Source organism: Sinocyclocheilus rhinocerous, unplaced genomic scaffold, assembly GCF_001515625.1.
Source record: "Sinocyclocheilus rhinocerous isolate Xijiao unplaced genomic scaffold, SAMN03320098_v1.1 scaffold140, whole genome shotgun sequence".
In the NCBI taxonomy this organism is placed as follows: domain Eukaryota; kingdom Metazoa; phylum Chordata; class Actinopteri; order Cypriniformes; family Cyprinidae; genus Sinocyclocheilus; species Sinocyclocheilus rhinocerous.
Genome location: NW_015642053.1, coordinates 736913 through 758746, shown reverse-complemented (window position 1 = coordinate 758746; position 21834 = coordinate 736913). Strand labels below are relative to the sequence as shown.

Below are 21834 nucleotides of genomic sequence, written 5' to 3'. Positions count from 1 at the left end.
ATATAAAATTTAATACATATATTTGCTATAGAAAATCTCATATTTATTCTGGAGGACAATAGCAACAATAAAACAATGTTATGTTTCCAAGAAACTAGATATATGCCTTTCTTTTATCACAATCACTTAGCAAATATCTCACGTTATCTTAACCACGATATTACGTGCTTTTAGATGGCATATGACAGAGTGCGGTTTGATAAGACTGAATCGATGCAGTGAGGCAGAAATGTCCTCTCGCTCTGTGAAATACCCAACACTGATGATACTGTTGCCACACCTCAGTCTCCTTGGAGACATGCTAATGTAAACACACGCTTCAGGGTCTCCACAGAGAGTCAGATAGGAGTAGCGTGTGCTCCTATTGACTCATGTCAGGGTGGGAAAGGTCCTTCATTTTGCTCCGGGTGTTCATTTACTAGTGAGATATGACTCCTGAACTTTCCAGCACTCCCTGTTCAATACGAACAGAAGCATTCCTTTTACATCACAAAACCACAGCTGCTATGCAAATATTGATGAAGATGAGGAAACGTTATATGTATGGTACGCTATTGATAGATGATTGAATAAATGTGACCAGTTATTGGTTGAGCAAACACAGTTGGATATTGTTGATCTACAATAGAAAGGCTTGACCCGAATGCGCAAATGCATGGAGACTCTGGGTGCAAGTTCATGGACATCAAAAAGCAAAAGATATTTGCATGTTTGGCTGGAGGAAACAAGCAGGTGCAAAGACAAAGAGAGAAAGAGACACAGACAGGGACAGACAGATAGTGAGAAGACAGGGAGAGAGAGGAAGAGAGGACGGATGAACAGCGTGTTGATTGCGGTACGATCAGATATTAGACTGAGTTGATTCAAACATCAGCATATCAAATTCAGGTGTGTAAGCAGCAGTTATCGGTGAAATTCAGCCCTGTTTCCAGCATGTTTTGCAGCTTTGTCCTCTCTCAAAGTCACACGCTCCCTCTCCTCTCAGTGCATGTTAACACACGCAGACATATTGGGTTTCTGGAGTATATAATTGGCACATTTAGTTTAATTCAGAATCACTGCATGGAGCTTTTGAAACAGCACAAATAAACGGTGCAAGGTTACAATGCTGTAACCTAAAACGTCCAAGACGTTTTAGATCCATAACAGTAATTAATTAGAGTTAGGAATTCAGAATTCATTCTTTAAAACGGAATGATTTTCATGATGTTTGGGTCCATTTACAGTTCTGGAACATTTGCAACCAGCAATAGAGCCTACAATATTTACATGAAACATTAAAACAGAAACTTCTACCTATAGAATCCTGATTTCAGACATTGTTTTATTACTAAATATTTCAGAACGGATCCAAATGAAACATATACTTCTCAGCGTATCCACAAGTGGTGCTGTAGTGGCTGTCAGCATAAACTGTTGGCTTCAGCCAGTTTTCTCTTACAGGTCAACTACAGTACTTCCACAGTGAAGAAATACTTGTTTATAATTAGCTATCTGGCTATTTATGCTGAATATGAAAAACTGCACAGATATATAAAGGTAACTTCAGGATTTCATCTGTGAAATGAAAATAGTGATTAGAAGGAACAAGAATCATTGTGTAAAGAATGATCACAGATTCACTACTGCGCAAAAGGTTTGGGGTCAGTATGATTTTTTTAAGGAAATAATTTATACTTTTATTCAGAAAGTAAGCATTAAAGGGATAGTTCACCCAAAAATGAAAATTCTGTCATTAATTACTCACCCTCATGTCGTTCCAAACCCCTAAGACCTTCATTCATCTTCAGAACACAAATTAAGCTTTTTGACCCTGCATAGACAGCAACACAACTGACACGTTCAAGGCCCAGAAAGGTACGACAGCTCACGACAGTGCCAAGACATCGTTGTACTCGCATGAACGCACATTGAAAACTGACACGGAAGAGAATAAATTGTTGAATAAAGTCATTATTATTGCTTTTTTTGCACACAAAATGTATTCTCGTAGCTTCAAAAAATTAAGGTTGACCCACTGATGTCACATGGACTATTTTAACAATGTCCTTACTACCTTTCTGGGTCTTGAATGTGGTAGTTACGTTGCTGTCTATGGGGGGTCAGAAAGCTCTCGGATTTCATCAAAAAATATCTTAATTTGTGCTTCGAAGATAAACAAAGGTCTTACAGGTTTGGAACTACAATGGGGTGACAATTTTCAACTATCCATTTAAATTAATCAAAAGTGACAGTAAAAACTTTCACATTGTTACAAAATCCTGAAAAACAGTATCACTAGCCGGGTTTCCATCCAAAGTTGCGAATTTAACGTATGCGCAAAATTTTAATATCGATTCAAACATTTGCGAACAAGCACCGTTTCCATCCAACGAGTCAAAGAGAACAAAATCATCGCTTCCTGATAAACTGGGACTATACATCACTAAGAAAAGTAGAAGCTACTGAATATAATAATTTTCCTATATAATAAATTACTTGCACCTCAGAACGAGCAGACGAAACACAATGAATGCGGTTATTGCTTTTGGAGGTGGATGCTGCTGTTTGGGAACGCAGTCGTTTAACAGTTCTGGGAGGAAATTATACAGAAATACTTTGATGACAGACTTTGCTCGGTTTAAGGCATTTTTATTCGAAATTCAGCGTTTCCATCTCTCGATTCTGATGCGATACTTCAAATGCTCATAAAAGCAGGGTGATGGAAACCCAGCTACTGTTTCCACAAAAATATAAAGCGACACAAATGTTTTCAACATTTATAATAATAAATGTTTGTTAAGCACCAAAGGATATTAGCATATTAGAATGATTTCTGAAGGATCATGTGACACTGAAGACTGGAGTAATGCCTGCTGAAGATTCAGCTTTGCCACCACAGGAAAAATTTACATTTGAAAATATTTTAAAATACAAAACAGTTATTTTACTTTTTAGTAATATATTGCTATTGTACTGTATTTTTTATCAAATAAATGCAGTATTGGTTAGCACAAGATTTAAGGTTTTAAAAACATAAAAAAACGGCTTTTGAACGGTAGTGTCCACATCTTGGCATATGCAGTGCCATTAACATTGTTAAAAACTGGATACAAATATTTATTTAAAATAAAAATATTATCTGGTTCCAATCAGCCTAATCAGACTGATGCTCATAAAAACACACTTATGTTTCCTGATAACAATATGGACACAGAAATATTATGGATCCCCAATAAAAACTAACTTGTAAAGTAAGATAACTTCAAAGCAAAGATGATAAGGTTAAGAAGAACACAAAGTAAAAACTCAAAAGCTTGCATTTACCTGCATTGGGCTCGTCCATAGAGAAGGCCTTATTCTCCATATATATGCTCTGTGCACTTTGCTCCTTCAGAATGTTCTCGTACCCTCTGCTGGGGTACAGATTTTCCTCAACAGCTGCATCTTCATCTTCCTCACTCAGGCTACACACCGCCGGCACCGTGTGGAGCAGCAGAAACACCCAAGCGTTTGACATCAATGCTATAGCCAATGTGGGGTCATCCCACGTCGGCCCACCGTGCTTTGCGTTCCCGTAAACATACATGACAATCCACGCCACCCAGATGCCCACTGAAAGCAGTCCTATGACCAGGATGAAGGCTCCATCTTTGCGCCAACGCTTGTGCTTACCTGCCAATATGGGTACGGATGCCACCACGACAGCCAATAGTAGATTTAGAACGTAAATGAGCGCCATGACAAAATCCTGGTTTTCGATATTACAGGGAATAGCGGAAGCAGTAGCCAGAATTCCAGTGATGTTAGTTGGGTATCGTACAATAGTAATGATTAGCCATTCGGTGTTGATGACAACTTCTACCAGCCAGAGTCCCAGAGCCCCCAAGCACCAAACCCAACCTCTGGGCGCCGAGTTCCTCCTGGCCAGTATGTTCAACCTGATGGCGTGCATGAGAAGGCAAGAGAAGCAGCCGGCGAACAGCACACCGAAAAGAAAGCGGCGTGACGCGCAGGTAGCAAAGTTTCTTCCAACGATGAAGGCGAATGTGAGGGCGAACAGTCCAAATGTGAAGATGAGGAAGCCTGCGTGAAGCCCCAACGAACTGCGCCACTTCCTGTCAGTGACGAAGGGAAGGCTGGCTAGCAGCACGATCAGAAGAATCAGGGTGGCCACCAAACCAGCAGCTGCAAATGCCTCAACTACAACACCCCAGACTGCTGTCAGGTCACAGAGGCTGAAATACAAGGAGTCCACATTATCTCCACAGCCCCTGGGGACCGAAGTCTGGGCCAGTGATCCAGGAAAGACACATAAAGCGATGAAGAGCAGAAGATGAAAACGTTTGGAGGTGAGGTGATCCATGTTTCTAAGAGAGAAAAGCAAGAATGAGCATGCAATTAAGTACAAGATATTGAGTGATATTAGCTCAAAATCCTCCCCTTACCAGCCAGTGAGGGAGTGACAACGTCAAGATCTTAACAATATTAAAGCCATTAAAATGTCACTCACAGGTTCATGCTTCACAAGGGTGGCCCACCCTGGCCATTAGGCTGGCTCTCTAAAGGTGTGGACTCTCTAGACTTTGAGCATGCAAAATTACTTCGGACATCGCGATGATTATGGGCAACAGGATTACATAACTTAAATCAAGATTTAAGTTACACAACCATTTCAAAGTCAGTAAGAAATGTCTCTTGAGCACCAAATTAGCATATTAGAATGATTTCTGAAGGATCATGTGACACTTAAGACTGAAGTAACAATGTTGAAAATTCAGCTTTGAAATCACAGAAATAAATGATATTTTAAAAATATTAAAACAGAAAAAAGCTTAAAAATTTGAATAGTATTTGACAATATTAGTGTTTTTACTGTATTTGATCAAATAAATCTTACCCACTTTATACTTTTAAATGGTGGTGTATGTAACCTATGGTATTTTACAGTTACATTTAATACAGATGTGTTCCAAATTCATGCTCTCACTGCTTTTTAAGAATATTTCTGCCTATTTGGAAAAAAAAATAGTTGGGTTCATCTTACAGTAGACTCAACCTTACAGTTGAACTTTAATATGCTTTTTTTTTTGTAAAATATCTTAATGTTTTCTTTAATTGTTGATATATAGTGAATATCTTCAATCATGTGTTGTGATATGAACAAACAGGCAGTAAACAGACTGATTTAAATCTCACAAACCTAAAGTGTACATCATTCTACAGGTTCCTGGTTCATTCTGAATCAGACATTTTCCAAAAGAATTAATCATTTAATGAGGAATTCAGTTATGAACTCAGTCGCTCTAAAATGATTCACTACCTGAATGGGTCTTATTCATCTAGTGTGACCGCACCTTAAGAGCAGACATTAATCATAAGGAGAAGAAATTTCTACACTTGGAGCTTATCCAGATTTGTCTGTTAATCATTAATTGGACTTTTAAAGAATATTGATTTTCTTAGTTCCACTTTCAAAACTTTGAAGAGAGTGAATCAGTGGAAAAATATACAAAATGACAAATGGACCATATAGAGCTCTTCGAAACCTTGAAGTTTCATTTACTACTTAGTAAGAAAGATTAAAAACACCATTTACATTTTCTATTGTGTTATAAAGATTAACCACAATGAATTGAATTCCAATAAATTGTAACCACAATCTCATTACAACCTAGAAGTGAGACTGTTACCAAATGATAAGACCATTCATTGTTAACAGGTTGTGTCTGTTTGATCACATTATACTGATTTCATTACTTAATCGATACTTTCCCTCAGGAATCAAGAGTACTCTTTCAGGAACTGCTACAGTACAGTTTGTGCTTTACTGAAGCCAGTCGCTTTCATATTCGACGGATAAAGACTACTTATATTAGTACATAAACTTCTATTTGTTCAACTCTTGCACTGGAAAAACTCTCTTTGAAAATCACAACTTTAACACAGACATACAATGTAAAAGGTGGCTGAATTGATGAACACCATGCAGGGCCTTAAAAATAAACATAACATGAACTCAAGGTCTGTGAGTTGTTCACCTGCTGGATGTTTAAAACTCTCTCTAGGGTTCTAATGTTCTGGTTTTAGCCAAGCTCCAGCAGAGGATTACAGTTTATGAGTGTTACGTTTCTTACATTCTACCATGTTAACAATAATGTTAACAATATCAATTTATGACACAATCAACAAGCATTATATTATTTCAAGTTCAAAAATAAAATAAAGGGAGGGCTCTTCATTTCCAAGCCTCTTAAAGGGGTCATATGATGCGATTTAAATATTGTTGTTGCCGCCACCATGTCGTGAAGGCGCTGTGTGTTTCGTTGTGAAAGCGAAACTACTTTGTTTGGCCTTCCAAAAGAGGACGATATCCGCTTCGTCATGCCTAGAGCTGATCCGTGCTGGTCGCTGAGGAAATACATAAACTAAACGCGGTGAATCGCCAGATCGGCTTTCACCATGAACGAAGCGGAGCCCAGCTCGGGGTCGTCACATGTGGTTGCCGCTAGCCCGCCCGCCGCTGCTCACTCAAGCCAGCTTCCGCTCACTCTAGCCCGCAGTGTGTGACGCTGTGTTTCGTTGTGAAAGCGAAACTTGTTTGGCCTGACACGGTGTAACATTGGTTTTGCTTTGTTTCACAGAACTAATCGTTGCCTGGGTTGCGTACGTATATGTGGGGCGGAGCTATCAAAATAGGGGCAAGACCCTTTTGGGGTAGGGGCGTGTTTGTTTTGGTGATTTCAAATATCAACATTGGCTACCAGAAATCGCTCACCCTGCCTTTAAGTCAAATGGCTTGTGTGGTTTTCTCGCATGGAAAGAGTTCCAGTGAAGAGTATTTATAGCCTATGTATTCCTTGTAGTTCTTTACAATGTATACTCTTGTACTTAATTTACATACTATGCGCTTTCTTTCTTTGAAAATATTAAATAAATAATAAATAGCTTTACATAATAATAAATAAATGGCTTTAACACATACAGTCTATTAGAATATTCAACACACATCCACCCAAATATATAGTGCTACCACACATATAAAATGTAGTGATTAAATATGACATTTTTAGTAATATCATGAAACATTTTAGCAAGGTTTAAATACATTTTTGGTTCTTTTCGGTATTTTATCCATGTTATTTAACAAGCTCATAGTGACATACAGCCGTTTGAGCCAATCACATCATTGAGTCCGTTACAACGCACCAATCAGATCGCAGCACAGACAGGCATTCGTGTCCGCGACTGACTGGGCGCCTCACCTGAGCAGGTGAACAAAGATTCTCTTCATTGCTTAAATATAACGGCTTTACGGTTTGACAGCTGAAGATTAATTTGCATTGATTAATATCCCTAATAGCATTAATAAAACCTCAGTAAAACATTTGCAACAACCCCCAAAACAAAACATGTTAGTGAGTGGCGTCTAAATAATCGTAGGCTACTATTTTCACCAACACATTTATAAACAAATCAGATCAATGCTCTCGTAATTCCATAAAACGGAGTAAAGCCCAAAAGCACAGGCAATTAATATCAATAAGCCACAATAAAATAAAGTACAAAACACAAACATATTGTAAAACGGCAACGCTGTTTACGAAATAACGCAGATGCACAACTAAAAACAAACTCACCTTTTGCAGTCAGACGTAGATACTGTGTCGTTTCTCTGTCACTCTTTGGTATATGAGCACAATTTACCTGTTCCAGCAAGTGCAGGGAAATAAATATGACATCGCGACGCCAAAATGTGCCAGAGAGCTGAGGTGAGGTATTAAACCCTGAAGAAGTAGAAAACAATGTTCCCTTTGTATTCCAGGCAAACAAACCTTCAAAAAGCTTCAAGGATAGTCGAGGGCAAACACTTGGCGAGTTTTGATAGCGCCAGTGATGATGTGACTCAAACTCTCAGTTTCTCTCTCGCGCGCGCGCGCTTGCACGTCCCTCTCGCGCTGTCATTCTCGGGAGCGCGCATGCTTTCACTACCTGGAAAAAAACAAACTGAGGGAGAAAAAAAGGTATCATAGTGGCACTTTAGTGAGCTATTCATGGTGGATATTAAGTATTTTGTCAGCTTCATCTGTCTATCCACACCGCACATTACAAGAGCCATTACTAACTTTACTACTCAGGGCTGCGTTTCCCCAAAAGCATCGTAAGCTTACGTACATCGTACACCCCTTGAAACCAGTGGAGCTACGATCAATTTAAGCTTACGATGCTTTTGGGAAACGCAGCCCTGGTAATTTGAGGCCTCAGTGGCTTTGCCCAGCACCAGCCTACACCGGTGAAGCTGACAATGGCTTTGTTTCTTTTTCTGTGCTTACTTCTTGGGTCTCTGAACAGAGATGAAAAGCCAAGCTGAGCTTTAAAAAGAATCGAGGCAAAACGAAGACTCACATTGAATCTTCCCTTGCTTATATGCTGCCCATTTCAAAACACATTACTTGTTTGTCGCTGTAATGTTACAAACCTAAATTGATATTACAAATTGATATTTATGTTTATCTACGTTTCACATTTGCAAGCAGAAAAGTAACAGGTTCAAAACTTAATTCTGTGGGAATTATATTTCTAAAAGTGTGTGTACATTGCCACCTAGTGGCAAATCATATAAACATGGCCTATTCGTCTCATTCACCGGTCACGTTTTCTACAGATTAATCTAGCTAGTTTATTTGATATTTTTCCACATGTACTGTACATTATCCCAGCAGTGACAAATTTGGGGAGAGGACAAATATTTCAAAACTTTCTGAAAAAACAATATGAGAATTAACTGCACAATTACTAGAAATGTGTACTTTGGATATTATATAATTTGCATACATTTTAAAAAGACACATTTTTTTCAAGACGTTTCCAACTCTGACATGGACCAATTCTGTAGATTTGTATTGTATACAGAGGGCGTTGTCCATTTCTGTTACAATTATGATATACTGGAGGTAGTGCTAGCAGACTCATTGTTTGTTTTCCTGTCTGGTGTGCTGTTGGAGTGTGAGGTGTGAATGTGTTCTGCGCACATAACAGGATACTGTAGTTATTGCACAGTGTGTTTTCTTTCCTTTTTTGACAACAAGAAGGAAAGGAAGAAAAAAAGTAAAAGAAACCTCAGCACGTATCAACTGATTTTATAGGCTTGAATTTGGAATGTCTCCATCATTGAAATGCAACAGAGCTTCAAGTTTGAGTGCTTTTATTTTTAAGGACTCCAGATACATAAATAGATCCTCATAGACATTTAATTTCCAGGTATGATCAAAATGCAAAAACAATTTATCAGTTGTCAGTGCACATATTTAATAACACAAACAAAGGAAAGCTTGTGTGTCACAATGTAAACCACGAACAACAATGCAACCACAGGAAGTATCATGCAAGTGCCACATGCCATTTTGTGGGGATTTCTGTTCTGCAGTTATCCTCTTACACCACATCACACAGAAACATGTTTAGTGCGCAAGTTTAAGTCATATTTCACAAATGAAATATCACTTCATGGCAAAATACAGTATATCACATTACATAAGTGATGAAACAGGTAGGCAGTTCTAATCTGCCAGACATCACCATTGGTTTTAATTTCATTAATTGATCTGCTGTATTTAAAACCATTTAAGTCAACATGAAATCACTTGTTTCAACCCCATTTATTTTCTTAATACATTCTTGGTCTTATTGTGCATGCTTTAGTGCACATTAATAAAAAGTAAAGTTAAAAAAAAAAAAAATAATAAAGTCTTAATCTTAGTGATTTGAGTGCCATCTGTCATCCTTGCTTATGGGAACCACAGATATTTTTGAGCCAGTTTAGTTAGAAAACATTGCTACTTTTAGTTTCACACTAACCAGCCACATTTTAACCTCTTGAAACTGACAGCAAACTCTGGCATAAAACTCCTATATTTCATAATCCAATCAATTCCAAAAGTATTTTTCAAGGCTTATTGACTTATTAAAAAATATTGGAGTACGTTTAACAAGAAAATACTATTTCAGTCTTTCCACTTCTAAATTGCATGTTTTATTCAGTGTATTATTTGCCATTTCTTTGTAATTATCTGTGAAATTTACTAGCAATTTCTGAGTGAAAATTGTGAGTAAATCCTCCACCAAATTTTTTTTCAGTGTAGAGGGTTATGAATGTCATTTCATGTTAACCTTAACAGATGTAATGTAGGTAAAGCTGCAAAATGCATGCATAGCAAGGACAAAACAATCTTCTGCAGCTGCAGCACAAGGCTAAGCAAATCTAAAGCTAACCTCAAACAGAGCAGGTTATTTATTGCCTTAAATATTCAGACTCTTTCTTGTGCTGTCAGCCGTCTGCTCGTATTAAGGCTTTAACGATAGATGTGCTTTCTTCTCAGGCATCTGTGTTTGTGATGCAGCGGGGGACTTTTTTCAAAGAGACAACATCTGATAACATCTGCAGGGCCAGAGGCTCCCTCTCATGATTGAGAAGGGAGAGAGAGATCAAGAAAGAAGAAAGGAAAGAGACACAGGATGCAACACTGGGTGCTGAGAAACACAAGTGAACTAAAAGGACAAGTGAAGAGTTCATAACCAAAGCTCCAGATAATAAGTGAGTTAGTGTTTTTTTCTTTTTTCAGACCAAAAGGTTAAAAATGTTCCTCTCTAATTCACCAGATTAATTAAATCAAAGCTTTCAATGTACCTTTTAGTCAAACGCGTACTTCATTAAATCATTAGTCATAAAAAGGTCTTCTAAACACATTTAATTATCATTTGTACAGTCAAGGACTAATATAATTGATTCTTGCAGACTCTCTTCCATCAAATTTATTCAGATTAAACTCGACAGGAAAATCGACGCACATGCTTTTAAAGTAAAAAAAACAAACATTTTATATACAGCTGGCAAGTTTGTACGTAAAAACATCAAGACTTTGGTAATCATACCACATTTTTCATTGCATTTAGATTGAGCTGAAGCTGAAGATCTGAATCTGTTCTCCTTAAGTACACGCTGGCAAGTACTGGACGATATCTGATCAGATAACAAATTACAGAGTAATATAACTGACCCCAGCACATCTCTGGTGATCCTGGTGAATTCTAGCAAATGGAAATTTTTCCTGTTGCTGCATGGGTGCACAGAAGCTCAAGGCTGGCTTTGTTCAGCAGAGCCTGAGCTCCTCAGATGGGTCTGTTTGTATAGTGGTGTCTTCACTCGTTGTGTTCCCACGAAGCCCCTTTTAAAGCCTCATCCAGTCGCCATGCACTGAAAATAAACCGCTAAGCTAGATTTCAGATGGCTTCAAATCTACCAATAAAAATATTTTATAGTCTGGAATGATAGATCATAAATTAATGAGACAAGTCTGTTAATGAAACACTATTGTATGTGTTTAAAGAACTTCATTCATCTGCAATATCAGCAACATTTATAAAAACACTAAATACATGACACATTCTTACAATATTAAAATACAACAATTAAATGGAATAGTTCACTCAAAAAAAACAAAACTGTCATCATTTACTCATCCTTATGTTATTCCAAACCTCTATAACCTATTTTTGAACTGTCTGGACCACTCGTCCTGTTTTTGATGTCAATGTGACATGACTATCATCATAGATGTCAAAACTTATGTAATATGTATTAGTGTCATATTTGAATGAATGCAAATTTAAAGAAACATATGGCTTTTCATATAATGAATTGAATTTCAGCCTTTTCTCACACAAAGCTATCTAATGGCTTTAAAACACCTTGATAATCTTTTACAATATGCAACAGTTTTACAATACTTTTATGCTGCTTTTTTTGTCACTGTGGTGCTTGATAGTATACATCACCATTTACTTTCCTTATATAGAAAAGTGTGTTCCACCAACCTGTGTTTCACAGAAGAAAGTAAGTCTTACAGGTTTGGACCGACACAAAGGTGTATAAATGATGACGGAATATTCATATTTCAACCTATTCCTTAAAAGGATAGCCATTTATGGAAAATGACAAGACATGAGCCAAATATCTTTGTTTCATAAATACTGTAGTATGATTTCTTATCCCCGCAGAGGACAGGACAATAAATAACACAGATATGCAGATCAGTGCAAAAGACAAGTAAGCTCTGCAGAACAAAATACAATCTTTTCTGGAATGGTTATGTCTTGATATCCATGATGTCCTGCAAAGCTTACTTGTCTTATCAGCAAGACAACGTTAATATTATTGGGCTTTTGTTTAATGACCGTAAACGGTGATCTCTCAGGTCACTAATCAGAGGTCAGATAAAACAGCATTCAGATTAACAGTACCTGTGGTGCACATTAGCATTAACGGATGCTAGACAGATCATTATGAGGATATTTTATTATGTGGGAAACAAGGCAGTGTTTTTTCTATTCTGTTGGAGACGCCAAATCACGCACAATTACACTGTGGTCTGTTGCTTGGTGAAATTTCACGGCCGAAATCCAGTCAATGCAATAGAAATCTGTGCCATTAGGAGTTTTGCATGAAGGCGAAAAAGTTCCCAATAGCTGGGTTTGTCCCTTTTTAACCCAGCATTTTTTAGAGTGTATTCAACTTCATTTTAAGAACAACACCATGCTTTTGTTGGGGCTTAAATGATAGTTTGCCCAAAAATGACTTAAACTTTCACTTCAAAGCTGTATTCTTTCTTCTTCAGAACACCAAAGAAGCTACTCCAAAGAATATTTCAGTGTTTTTTTTTGTCAAAATAATTATATTTAATGGGGTCCAAAACCACATTGTACACTCTTAACAATAAAGGTGCTTAAAAGGTTCTTCACGGCGATGCCATAGAACAGTGTTTCTCAACCCTGGTCCTGGGCGCCCCCCAGCACTGCACATTTTGTGTGTCTCCCTAATCAAACACACCTGATTCAACTCATTAGCTCATTAAAAGAAACTCCAGGACCTGAAATGGGTGTCAGATAAGGGAGACATACAAAATGTGCAGTGTTGGGGGGCGCTCAGGACCAGGGTTGAGAAACACTGCCATAGAAGAACCATTTTTTGGTTTTCCACAAAGAACCATTCAGTCAAAGGTTCTTTAAAGAACCATCTCTTTTTTACCTTTTTTATAATCTGAAGAACCTTCTTTCGCCACAAAGAACCTTTTATGAAACAGAAAAGGTTCTTCAAATGTTAAAGTTTCTTTATGGAACCATTTAGACAAAAAGGTTCTTCTATGGCATCGTCTAGCACCGTTATTTTTAAGAGTGTACCCTATTGACTTTCACTGTATGGACAATAAGAAAAGTCATACAGGTTTAAAACAACATGAGGGTGATTAAACGATAACAGAATTTTCATTTTTTAAGTGAACTTTCCCTTTAAGCAGGACTATATCTTGATGTCTGCCCTTTTGGGAGAGAGAGGGGTGACCTCTCGCTGGGAACGTTTGGAGCTGGAAATAGAAGAGGTGGAGGCATTGGTAGCATTGCGCTGGTAATGTAGGGGGTGGCGTGGGTGCAAAGGCGCCCCCCGGAACAACAGGACATCCCTCACTGCCCCTCTAAAGGGTTTGCTGACAAAACAGTACAGAAAGAAATTCACAGCAGTGTTTAGCATGGCTAACATGTTGGCTAAGTCGTATGCTAGATGTACCCGCCAATCGTTGTGCACCGATGACACGTAGAGATGGTAGAGCACCACTCCGGTACGAGGCGCCCACAGGACAGCAAACACAGAAGTCACTGCTAGGAGCATAGCTGTGGTTTTACCCAGCTTGCTTGGCACTGCCAGCTGCTGCCCGCTTTCGTCTTGGCACATCTGCTGCCGCTGTCTCTTCCGGAGCCTCAGGATGATCAAAGAGTTTAGTACCAGGAAGATGCAGCACGGAAGGAAGTAAATAATAGTCACGTGGGTCCAAATCAAGGCGGTATCCAAGCTGTTGGGCGCACGGCTGACCCTCCACATGTCTGACCACCAGAAGAACGGCACGCCGGATGCCAGCGCTAATGTGAGCACCACTGCAATGATCCGCCGAGCCCGTGCTGGGTAACTGATCTGCCGATGAAGTAGCGGGTGGCACAAAGCGACATAGCGGTCCACCGTGAGGGGAACGGTAGCCCAGATAGATGCATGATTGGCAGAAAACTCCATCATACTGACTGACCTCAGCAGCAGCACAGGAACGTCTCGGTGAAACACAGCCGTTTCCAACAGGAAGCCCACGAAGATGATGAATAGCTGGCTGAGGATGTCCGAGCCAGTTAGCGCAAGAAGATACACATACAGGGCCTTCTGAGTACGAACAGCCAGCCGGTAAAGAGCCACCAACGTCAGGATGTTCACTAGGGAAAGGAGACAACAGGAATTAGAAAGAAGGATTGAGGTAGAGGAGGATGAACAAGGCTTAAACAGTTAGGGAATGAAGCCAGAGAAGGGAGATGCAGAAGACGGAGATAGAAATCAAGGACATGGAGGGAGTTGACACAGCAAGATTGATGGGAAGTAAAAGATTAGGGGTCATATTTACAGAACATGGCGACCCACGGGAACCTTTGCCCTGATTTTCCACAAAGAAAAGATTAAACTCAAGTGAATTTGTGCTGTTTTTACTGGTTGAAACAACAAGAGATAAGTGTATTTTAAGGGTTTTTAAAGATTTTTATAGTAAAACTATTTATAGAAAAGACATGTCTCCAGACAGCAGAATGGATAAAACTATGGAGAATTTAACTCAACTGAATCCAATAAAATGAAAATATGATTTCTTCTCATTCACTTTCATGTTGTTCCAAAACCATATGCTGTTATTTTTGGAACATAAAAAAATATTATGAAAAATACTTCAGTATTTTTGTGTCCATACAATGATGTTTCAGACCCTTTTGACTTTGATTGTATGGACAATAACATTTGAAATTTTCTTCAAAATGTCTGCTTTTGTGGTCTTATAAGTTTAGAATGACATGAGCGTAAGTAAAAACGACAGAATTTTCATTTATGGGTGAACTAGAGAGATCTTATATTAGACAGCTAGTAAACTGATTTGAATGGACTGTTGTGAACACCAATCATCTGTCTGTGACCCTGATCTGATTTATAGTAGCAGTTTATGGGGGGCTTTCAAATGAGTCTCTAATTAATTGTCATTTGTATTGATTGGTTTATTGATCTCCTTTCTTGTCCTCAAGCAGTTGCCAGTCTCTCTCAGGATTGGTGTAGTAAAATGTTTGTGGATACTTAATGTTTTCTAGTCTGGTCTGATGTGTGTCTCACAGAATGAATTTGCCATGATCTTCCTCCATCAAAGGACTCAAGGTGATGAAGATCAATTTCCCATGTGCCAAAAATGAATATTTTAGAACAGTTTATGTGCCATGGTGATTTTCATTCAATTTTTCAATCCATTCCATCATACTTCCCTAAATTAAATCCAAAATTGCATATTGATTGCTACCCAATTCTTAACTTAATATGCATTCTCAATTCAATTCTCAGTGGCGCACGACCCTAATCTTAATTGACCCAAGTTTATAGGTATTAAAATGCCCATCTCATACCTGGCACTCCAACACACAACAGAGTACTGTAGTAGACGACAGGGATGTAAGCCAGCACACACTCTGACCTCTCCTGAGCGCTGCTCTCATCCACCTGCTGGCCGGGTGATGTGCCATTGTACCAGTCAATCATGGCCTCTTAGTTCCTCTTGTGAAAGGAAAGAGAACAGGAAGGAAACCTTAAAACTACAGTATCGGAATATGACCTAAAACCTTTGCCTAACAACTGAAATCAATGAAATGAACCTTATTGTGTTTATGTCACATAGATTCTGCAGTGCAGAATGAAGAAGAGAAGGTGTAATGCATTTCTGCATGGAATTTTACTGTGCTCTGGTGGTCTTTCACCGGGTCACTGTGTTAATGACAGAGACAGCTTGCCCTCATAGGTTAAAAACAGTCAATTAGGGACAGATGGAACGAGTGCACAACACTCTCCTTCATTTACTTGTCTTATCTTTCTACCTTTCCTTCTGTTTAACTTTGATTACTCCCATAACTGCCCCCTCCTGAGAGGATGAGGTGATCAGCTCTGTGCCAAACATGTTTATTTGCTTTCAGACCCAGTGCAGGGAGCGGAAATGATTGTTTTGCTCTGTAGATTTCCTTTGACCTCATGACATCTTTGAGTTTTACGGACAATAGGGCTGTCAAAAAAATATTTGAATTTTGAATATTCGTCGAATTTAAAATAAAAATCCACAACGTTTTTGCATTCGAATTTTAGGTGTGCGTCAGGCAGCTTTATCAGTGGCACGAGGTGCGATGACGATGTAAATGTTGTTGCATTATAATGTTTTTGTTAGCCTATCCAGTTGAAGCCACTATATACAGTGCTGCGTTGTTCATTAAAAATATTGCAGAAAAAGAGATCATCAATGCGGAGAAGATCTTGTTTACATCAAAACTGAAACCAAGCCGTTCACACAGAACACATATTTCGCGCATTTTCTAGAGGGACATCTATCACCGTTGCACTCGTGTCTCGCACAAAAGAGCCGCATGTTTAGAAAGCCATGTAAAATTAATGCAAGTTTAACTAAAAAAAAACGTATATATCGAGATTTTATGGCGGGATTTTTTCCCCATCCCACTGCATCTCATCGTTTTTAAATGAGAAATGTACTCTGTGTGATTGGCTTTCCGCCCTTTGTATTAAACTATGCATACATACATGATGCTGTTTTGTTTATAGTTGTTTAAGCAACTTAATTAATTATAATTGGTTTATAAACATTATTTTAAACATTATGCACTTTTTTCACAGATAGCCATTTTATCTTATGCTTTGAATAAATGTGCATTAGTAATATTTTGCACGATGCGCCCTCTTGTGGCCTCAGAAGAGAAGCCAAAATCTTTTCTTCACCCTAACTGAAATTATGCATTTTAAATGTGAATATAATTCAAATTTTGATAATATTTAAGCACAAAATTCGTAATTAGTTTTTCAGCCATTTTGACAGCCCTAACGGACAACTCTGCTAATGTGCTTTGGTGATTTTCTTATGGTCAAACTGTGCATCTCGCCTTTGCAGTGTGCAGTTTTTGTGTTGTCATTGGAATTGAACTGCCATATATTCATAAGCCATTCATTCTTTCCTCCTGGCAAAAAGACAATATGAGAGAGGGTTTATGTTGTGGAACATGATTGCCTGCTATGATGAGGCTGCTTCATCAACTGTCCTGCTTATGTGGGCAAATTCTCCCTGTTAGTAAGAACTGGACGAGGCAGGAATGATTGGTCTTCTGTCACCTTATAATTACTAATCTGTCTTTGCCTTACTGGGGATTTATGTGGGGTCCTCTTTGTCACTGCTTTAGCAATTTGGACTAAAGCAATTCCTCCCTACATTTTCCATTCATGTACATTTATAGTAAATTTAATTTAGGAAAAGCAGTACAATACATTTTGTTACTATGTTGTGGGAAAACATTTAATACATTATATCTAATGGGTATGACCCATAAATGAATATATAAATGACAAATTTAAATGAATACGATTAAAAAAAAATGCTTGAAATAGTTTTAGAAATGGTCTAAGAAAACAAATACTTAGTAAAAGATACTTTTCTTTTTTCTATCAATAACATGAAATAAATATGAAAATTAATAAAATAATTAAAAATACACCTGTCGCAATGTGTAAGAGGACTGTAAATGGTTTGATATATGCACACATATTATATTATTATTATGCATATATTATATACAAACGTAATTTTTTAAATATATTAAACAACAGGGTTGAATGGTTGAGACTGACAAATGTAGACAACGTTAAATTTGAGCAAAAATTAGGAAAAGCATTAATAGTGATCCACAAATGTTTTTAAAAAGTTGATTTGTATCGTCTCAATGGTAAAATTCTAAAAGCATCTTATTATTTCCACTTTCAGAGGAGCGTAATCCCATTATCATAGACAGTTCCATCATATATTGCAATGAGACTTTTATGGCTCTTTGTTACTCTGTAGTTGTTTTGATACAGAAGCTGATAAACGATCAATCTTTAACTAAAGCTGAGCGTGTGCTAGGCTACAGAAGAGAGGTTTTCCCTGAAAGGCTTTAAGTACTTCACTACTAATGTTGTTTTCCCTTCTGAAAATATCTCTACAAATAAATCATCGCTCATTTAAGAGATTCACAATGAATGAGGAGTAGCGTGTGTGTGTGTTTATATGGGTCTGAGTGTGTTTATATGACATGCTGCTTGCTCTGTGAAAATCTGGCTCTATTTAGTTAAAAAAAAAAGTCGGGTTCACTGGTAGCACCAATACTCTATTCATTATTCAAAGCGTGAAAGCATGTATCTAAGGAAAGATCAATTGTGTTAACTGGACAGTAGTTGAGAAATCAAAATAATTATGATTATGATTACAATGCTGTTCAAATGCTCATTGCCTCTCTTCTCAGTATGAAGGAACTGATGATTTTGGATTCAAGAATGTGATCAATATGCATATCAAACATTATAAATGACGTGGAAACAACATTTTCTGACGAGGTTTAGATTTTATGGAGAGGAAACTTGTTCTCGTGCATTAGCGAAAGACTTTAATATACACACATTTCCTAAGGGAACTCTTTGGATATTATCCTATTTCTCATTGCCAATCTTTTTTTTTATTTTCTAAAGTACAATTTTATAGGCTGTGCGATATAACTAGAAATATATATCTCAATATATTTTAGCATTGTGGCGATATATATTTTGTATATTTCAATATTTATGCTTTTTCCGGTCGCAGGATTCAGAATTTCAACCAAACAGTCATTAAAACATTATTTCTCACGTGTCCTGATATGGATGGTATTGTTATACCTATATCATCCTTGAGCTCAGAACTATTGACTCAGGTGAAGCCAAGCAATGTAAGAAGTAAAATATAGCATGTTTTCCACATTTTGTCACTAAATTGGCAAAAGGAAAGATTATATTTAATATTTTTCATTAAAATGCAACAATATCACAATACATACAACCTTCAATCTTAATTTCCTCAGTTTTAATATACAAAAAAAAAATACACACAGGGACATGAACATAATTTATTATGATAATTTTATTTTAAATTATTTTAAATTTATTTTGTTTTAAATGATTCACAGAAATGAATCACTTTTGCTAACTTAAATCAGACGCTATTAAAACATGTCTAATGTTCACATATTCAAGAGTCAGGATCGTGAAATTAGTTATACTTGTTAAGAAAACATAATGGCCAAATAAAAAAAATTTGTTAAAATCATTCTGTATTCACAATTTAAGTCTTAATGCAAAAGTCTTAACTGGCCTTGCATTGTGTCCTCATATTTATTTATTTAAAAAAACTAAATGTAAATGTAAATATGCAACAAGAGCTTAATTCCATGACCAGGGATTTCCAAAGTTCCCATCCAGAGGCTACCGTCTAGAATTAGGGTCTCAAAAGATTCACATGAAATAACTCGTACAAGCTGTTTAAGCTGAAAGCATGACATTGCAGCTTAAAGCCTCAACTATGTGAATGCCAAACAGCAATGTTTTCCATTACTGCTTTAGTTCACATGTGCTGTCTCGGGGCAACTACCCATACAAGCATCTATATCTGTTCAAACAGTATAGACAATAATGAAAAAAGATGTTTTCACCAAATAATGAACTGTGGCTCTATCTACACAGTCTCAAGGGTAATCACCTCATTTTGTTCCAGTATAAATGGCCACTGTTTTCCATTCTGGGATGTACAGGGAGTCAATGTGTAAGGTTTCAGATCTCTCTCCATGGACGTTTTGCTCTAATGAACACGCTCAATTATTCATATTCGGCCGGTACACCTGAGACAATAGTTATGAGCTCAAGGACGACGGTATAGCAATACCATCCATATCAGCACACGCAAGCAAAAGAGTGTAAGTTTCATTGTTTTCTAAAAAAGGAAAAGAGAAGATGAGAGGGACACAGAAACAGAGACCTTGAAATTCACAGTCTCTTGATTACATAAGACGCTCACAAATAATGCCACACATTTTTGAAGTGATCTTTATGACTTCCAGAGCTGACCTCTGAATATCCCGTAGTTCTTGGAGAAAATATTAAGATGACAAAACACAGAGGACACAACACGTCAAATAACTGATTTATGTCCAGAACAAACCAGTTAAGACTCGTTTTTAAAAAGCTGTTTTTTTTAAAGAGGGTGTAAATAGAAGTGGAAACATTGTACCAATATAAATAAAATTATTGTTTTGTTGTGAGCATTTGGATGTTTTGGAGTCCTACTATTTTATAAACTTTTAAATACTTTTTTATAAACATACATTTGTATATGTATAAATTAAACTAATAAATAAAATATCAAATTAATATATATCAAAATGTATACCATTTTTTATATATATATAAAAAAAATTGTAATAAAAATATATTAAATAATAATAAAATATATTCACATATCACAGTCTCAAGGGTTTTATGGAGTAAATTATACATTTATATATAAACACACATACAGAGTTTATACTAGTTATGTTTTATAGTATTTATATATTGTTAAATACTTTTTATTAAATATTTAAAAAAAATTCAAAAAAAAATGTCAAAGTATATTCACTTATCACGGTCTCAAGGAGTAAATTATAAATTAATAAATTTTAATTATTAATTAAGTGACATGATGAATTTCACTCTGAATTTTACATTTTACTGTATATTTACATTTTGTGATACTGTGAAATTTTGTGAAAGTGTGATACTTTCTGCTAATTCATTGTTGGCATAATTTAAAAATATGATTGCAAATGCTTAGCCCTTGACACACTCATACCATTTTAAATAGGCTAGCTAAAAATATCTACTACAATACAATATAAAGAAATATTAAAAAAGACAGTGCCCCGCTTTACCTGCATTTACACTATTTAATACAGCAAAAAACATAGTAACAAAAACTGTAACTGCAACTGATGCTCAATTTATAAAATTCACTTAACACTCTCTTAAATATAAATGAAGTGATCCATCAGATAAAGACCGATAGCTCACGGACAAAGAGGTTTTCTTACCCTCACAAATCGCTGCAGGTCCCCATCCGTCCTAACCGCTGATGCCCAGCCAGGCAGCCCTTGAGGAGGACGGGGAGGGAGGACAGGGGTCTTTGAATAACTGACACATCACTGCAATCACAGAGCGAGTTTGGGAGGAGGTTATGGAAGAGAGATAGTGAGAGGGAGAGAGGGAGGGGTTAAGCAGGGCTGATTTCTATAGAGAGGATTTTGGTAAATGAGTGAAGCATTGAGAATGAAGGTGAGTCAGATGTATAGAGGTCTGTCTTTCACAGAGAGGTCAATATAGCGCAGACACATGAGGAGAAGGGTGTATAGTTTCACACAGCGATGCCTTCAGACCCATGGGAGCTCTTATCTGTTGTGTGATTCCTTAAATTATCTTAAATCTAAGTATAACCTCTGTGGTCCTTTTTAAGCTTGAATCATTTGAATCAATACCTAGGTGGTTTGTGTATTTACTAATGAAAATGTGAATGGTTCTTGTCTGTGCAAAACTCACCGCAAAAGTGTGACAAACATGCAAAAAAATAAGAAATCAGGAAGGGGGCCAACACTTTTTCACACCACTGTATATAGGGTCATGCTGGGGTCTTCAGGTTGGTTGCCAGGGTATTGGTGGTTGCTAAGGTGTTCTGAGTGGTCTTTAGCACTTTTTATGCAGTCGCTAGGTGGTTGCTGGATGGTTGCTTGCAGGGGAAAGTCAAAAGAGCCTAGTATTCTGGTTATATGTAAATATGTAAATACATACTTCAATGCAAGTTTATGGGATTTTATTCACTA

The 21834-nt window shown here is 37.2% G+C and overlaps 2 protein-coding genes across 4 annotated transcripts in view; both read right to left on the bottom strand.

Annotated features, from left to right (window-relative positions):
- Nucleotides 1-8124, bottom strand: part of LOC107755453 (G-protein coupled receptor family C group 5 member C-like) — an 11187-nt gene extending 3063 nt beyond the window's left edge. The window contains exons 1-2 of one of the 3 annotated variants that reach the window (XM_016572235.1): nt 7620-8124; nt 3307-4349 (exon numbers count right to left, since the gene is read on the bottom strand). In XM_016572235.1, coding sequence (XP_016427721.1) covers nt 3307-4345 — 1039 coding nt within the window. In that variant the 5' untranslated portion in view covers nt 4346-4349; nt 7620-8124. The remainder of the gene's footprint in view (nt 1-3306; nt 4350-7619) is intronic. The other 2 variants (XM_016572234.1, XM_016572233.1) reach the window with 2 other exon arrangements.
- A 5322-nt stretch (nt 8125-13446) lies between these two features.
- Nucleotides 13447-21100, bottom strand: LOC107755455 (probable G-protein coupled receptor 142). Its single transcript, XM_016572237.1, has 4 exons — nt 21052-21100; nt 15502-15649; nt 13598-14286; nt 13447-13517 (listed from the first exon to the last, which is right to left on the bottom strand). The coding sequence occupies exons 2-4, from the start codon at nt 15632-15634 to the stop codon at nt 13506-13508; spliced, it is 834 nt and encodes a 277-aa protein (XP_016427723.1). The 5' UTR covers nt 15635-15649; nt 21052-21100; the 3' UTR covers nt 13447-13505.
- Between the last annotated feature and the right edge of the window lie 734 nt (nt 21101-21834).

What these genes read in the sequence shown, in the direction of transcription:
- LOC107755455 (XM_016572237.1), bottom strand. Translation starts at nt 15,634, where the DNA reads ATGATTGACTGGTACAATGGCACATCACCCGGCCAGCAGGTGGATGAG. An exon ending in GTTGTGTGTTGGAGTGCCAG is followed by an intron (nt 14,287 to 15,501) that starts GTATGAGATGGG and finishes TCCTTTCCCTAG; the next exon opens with TGAACATCCTGACGTTGGTG.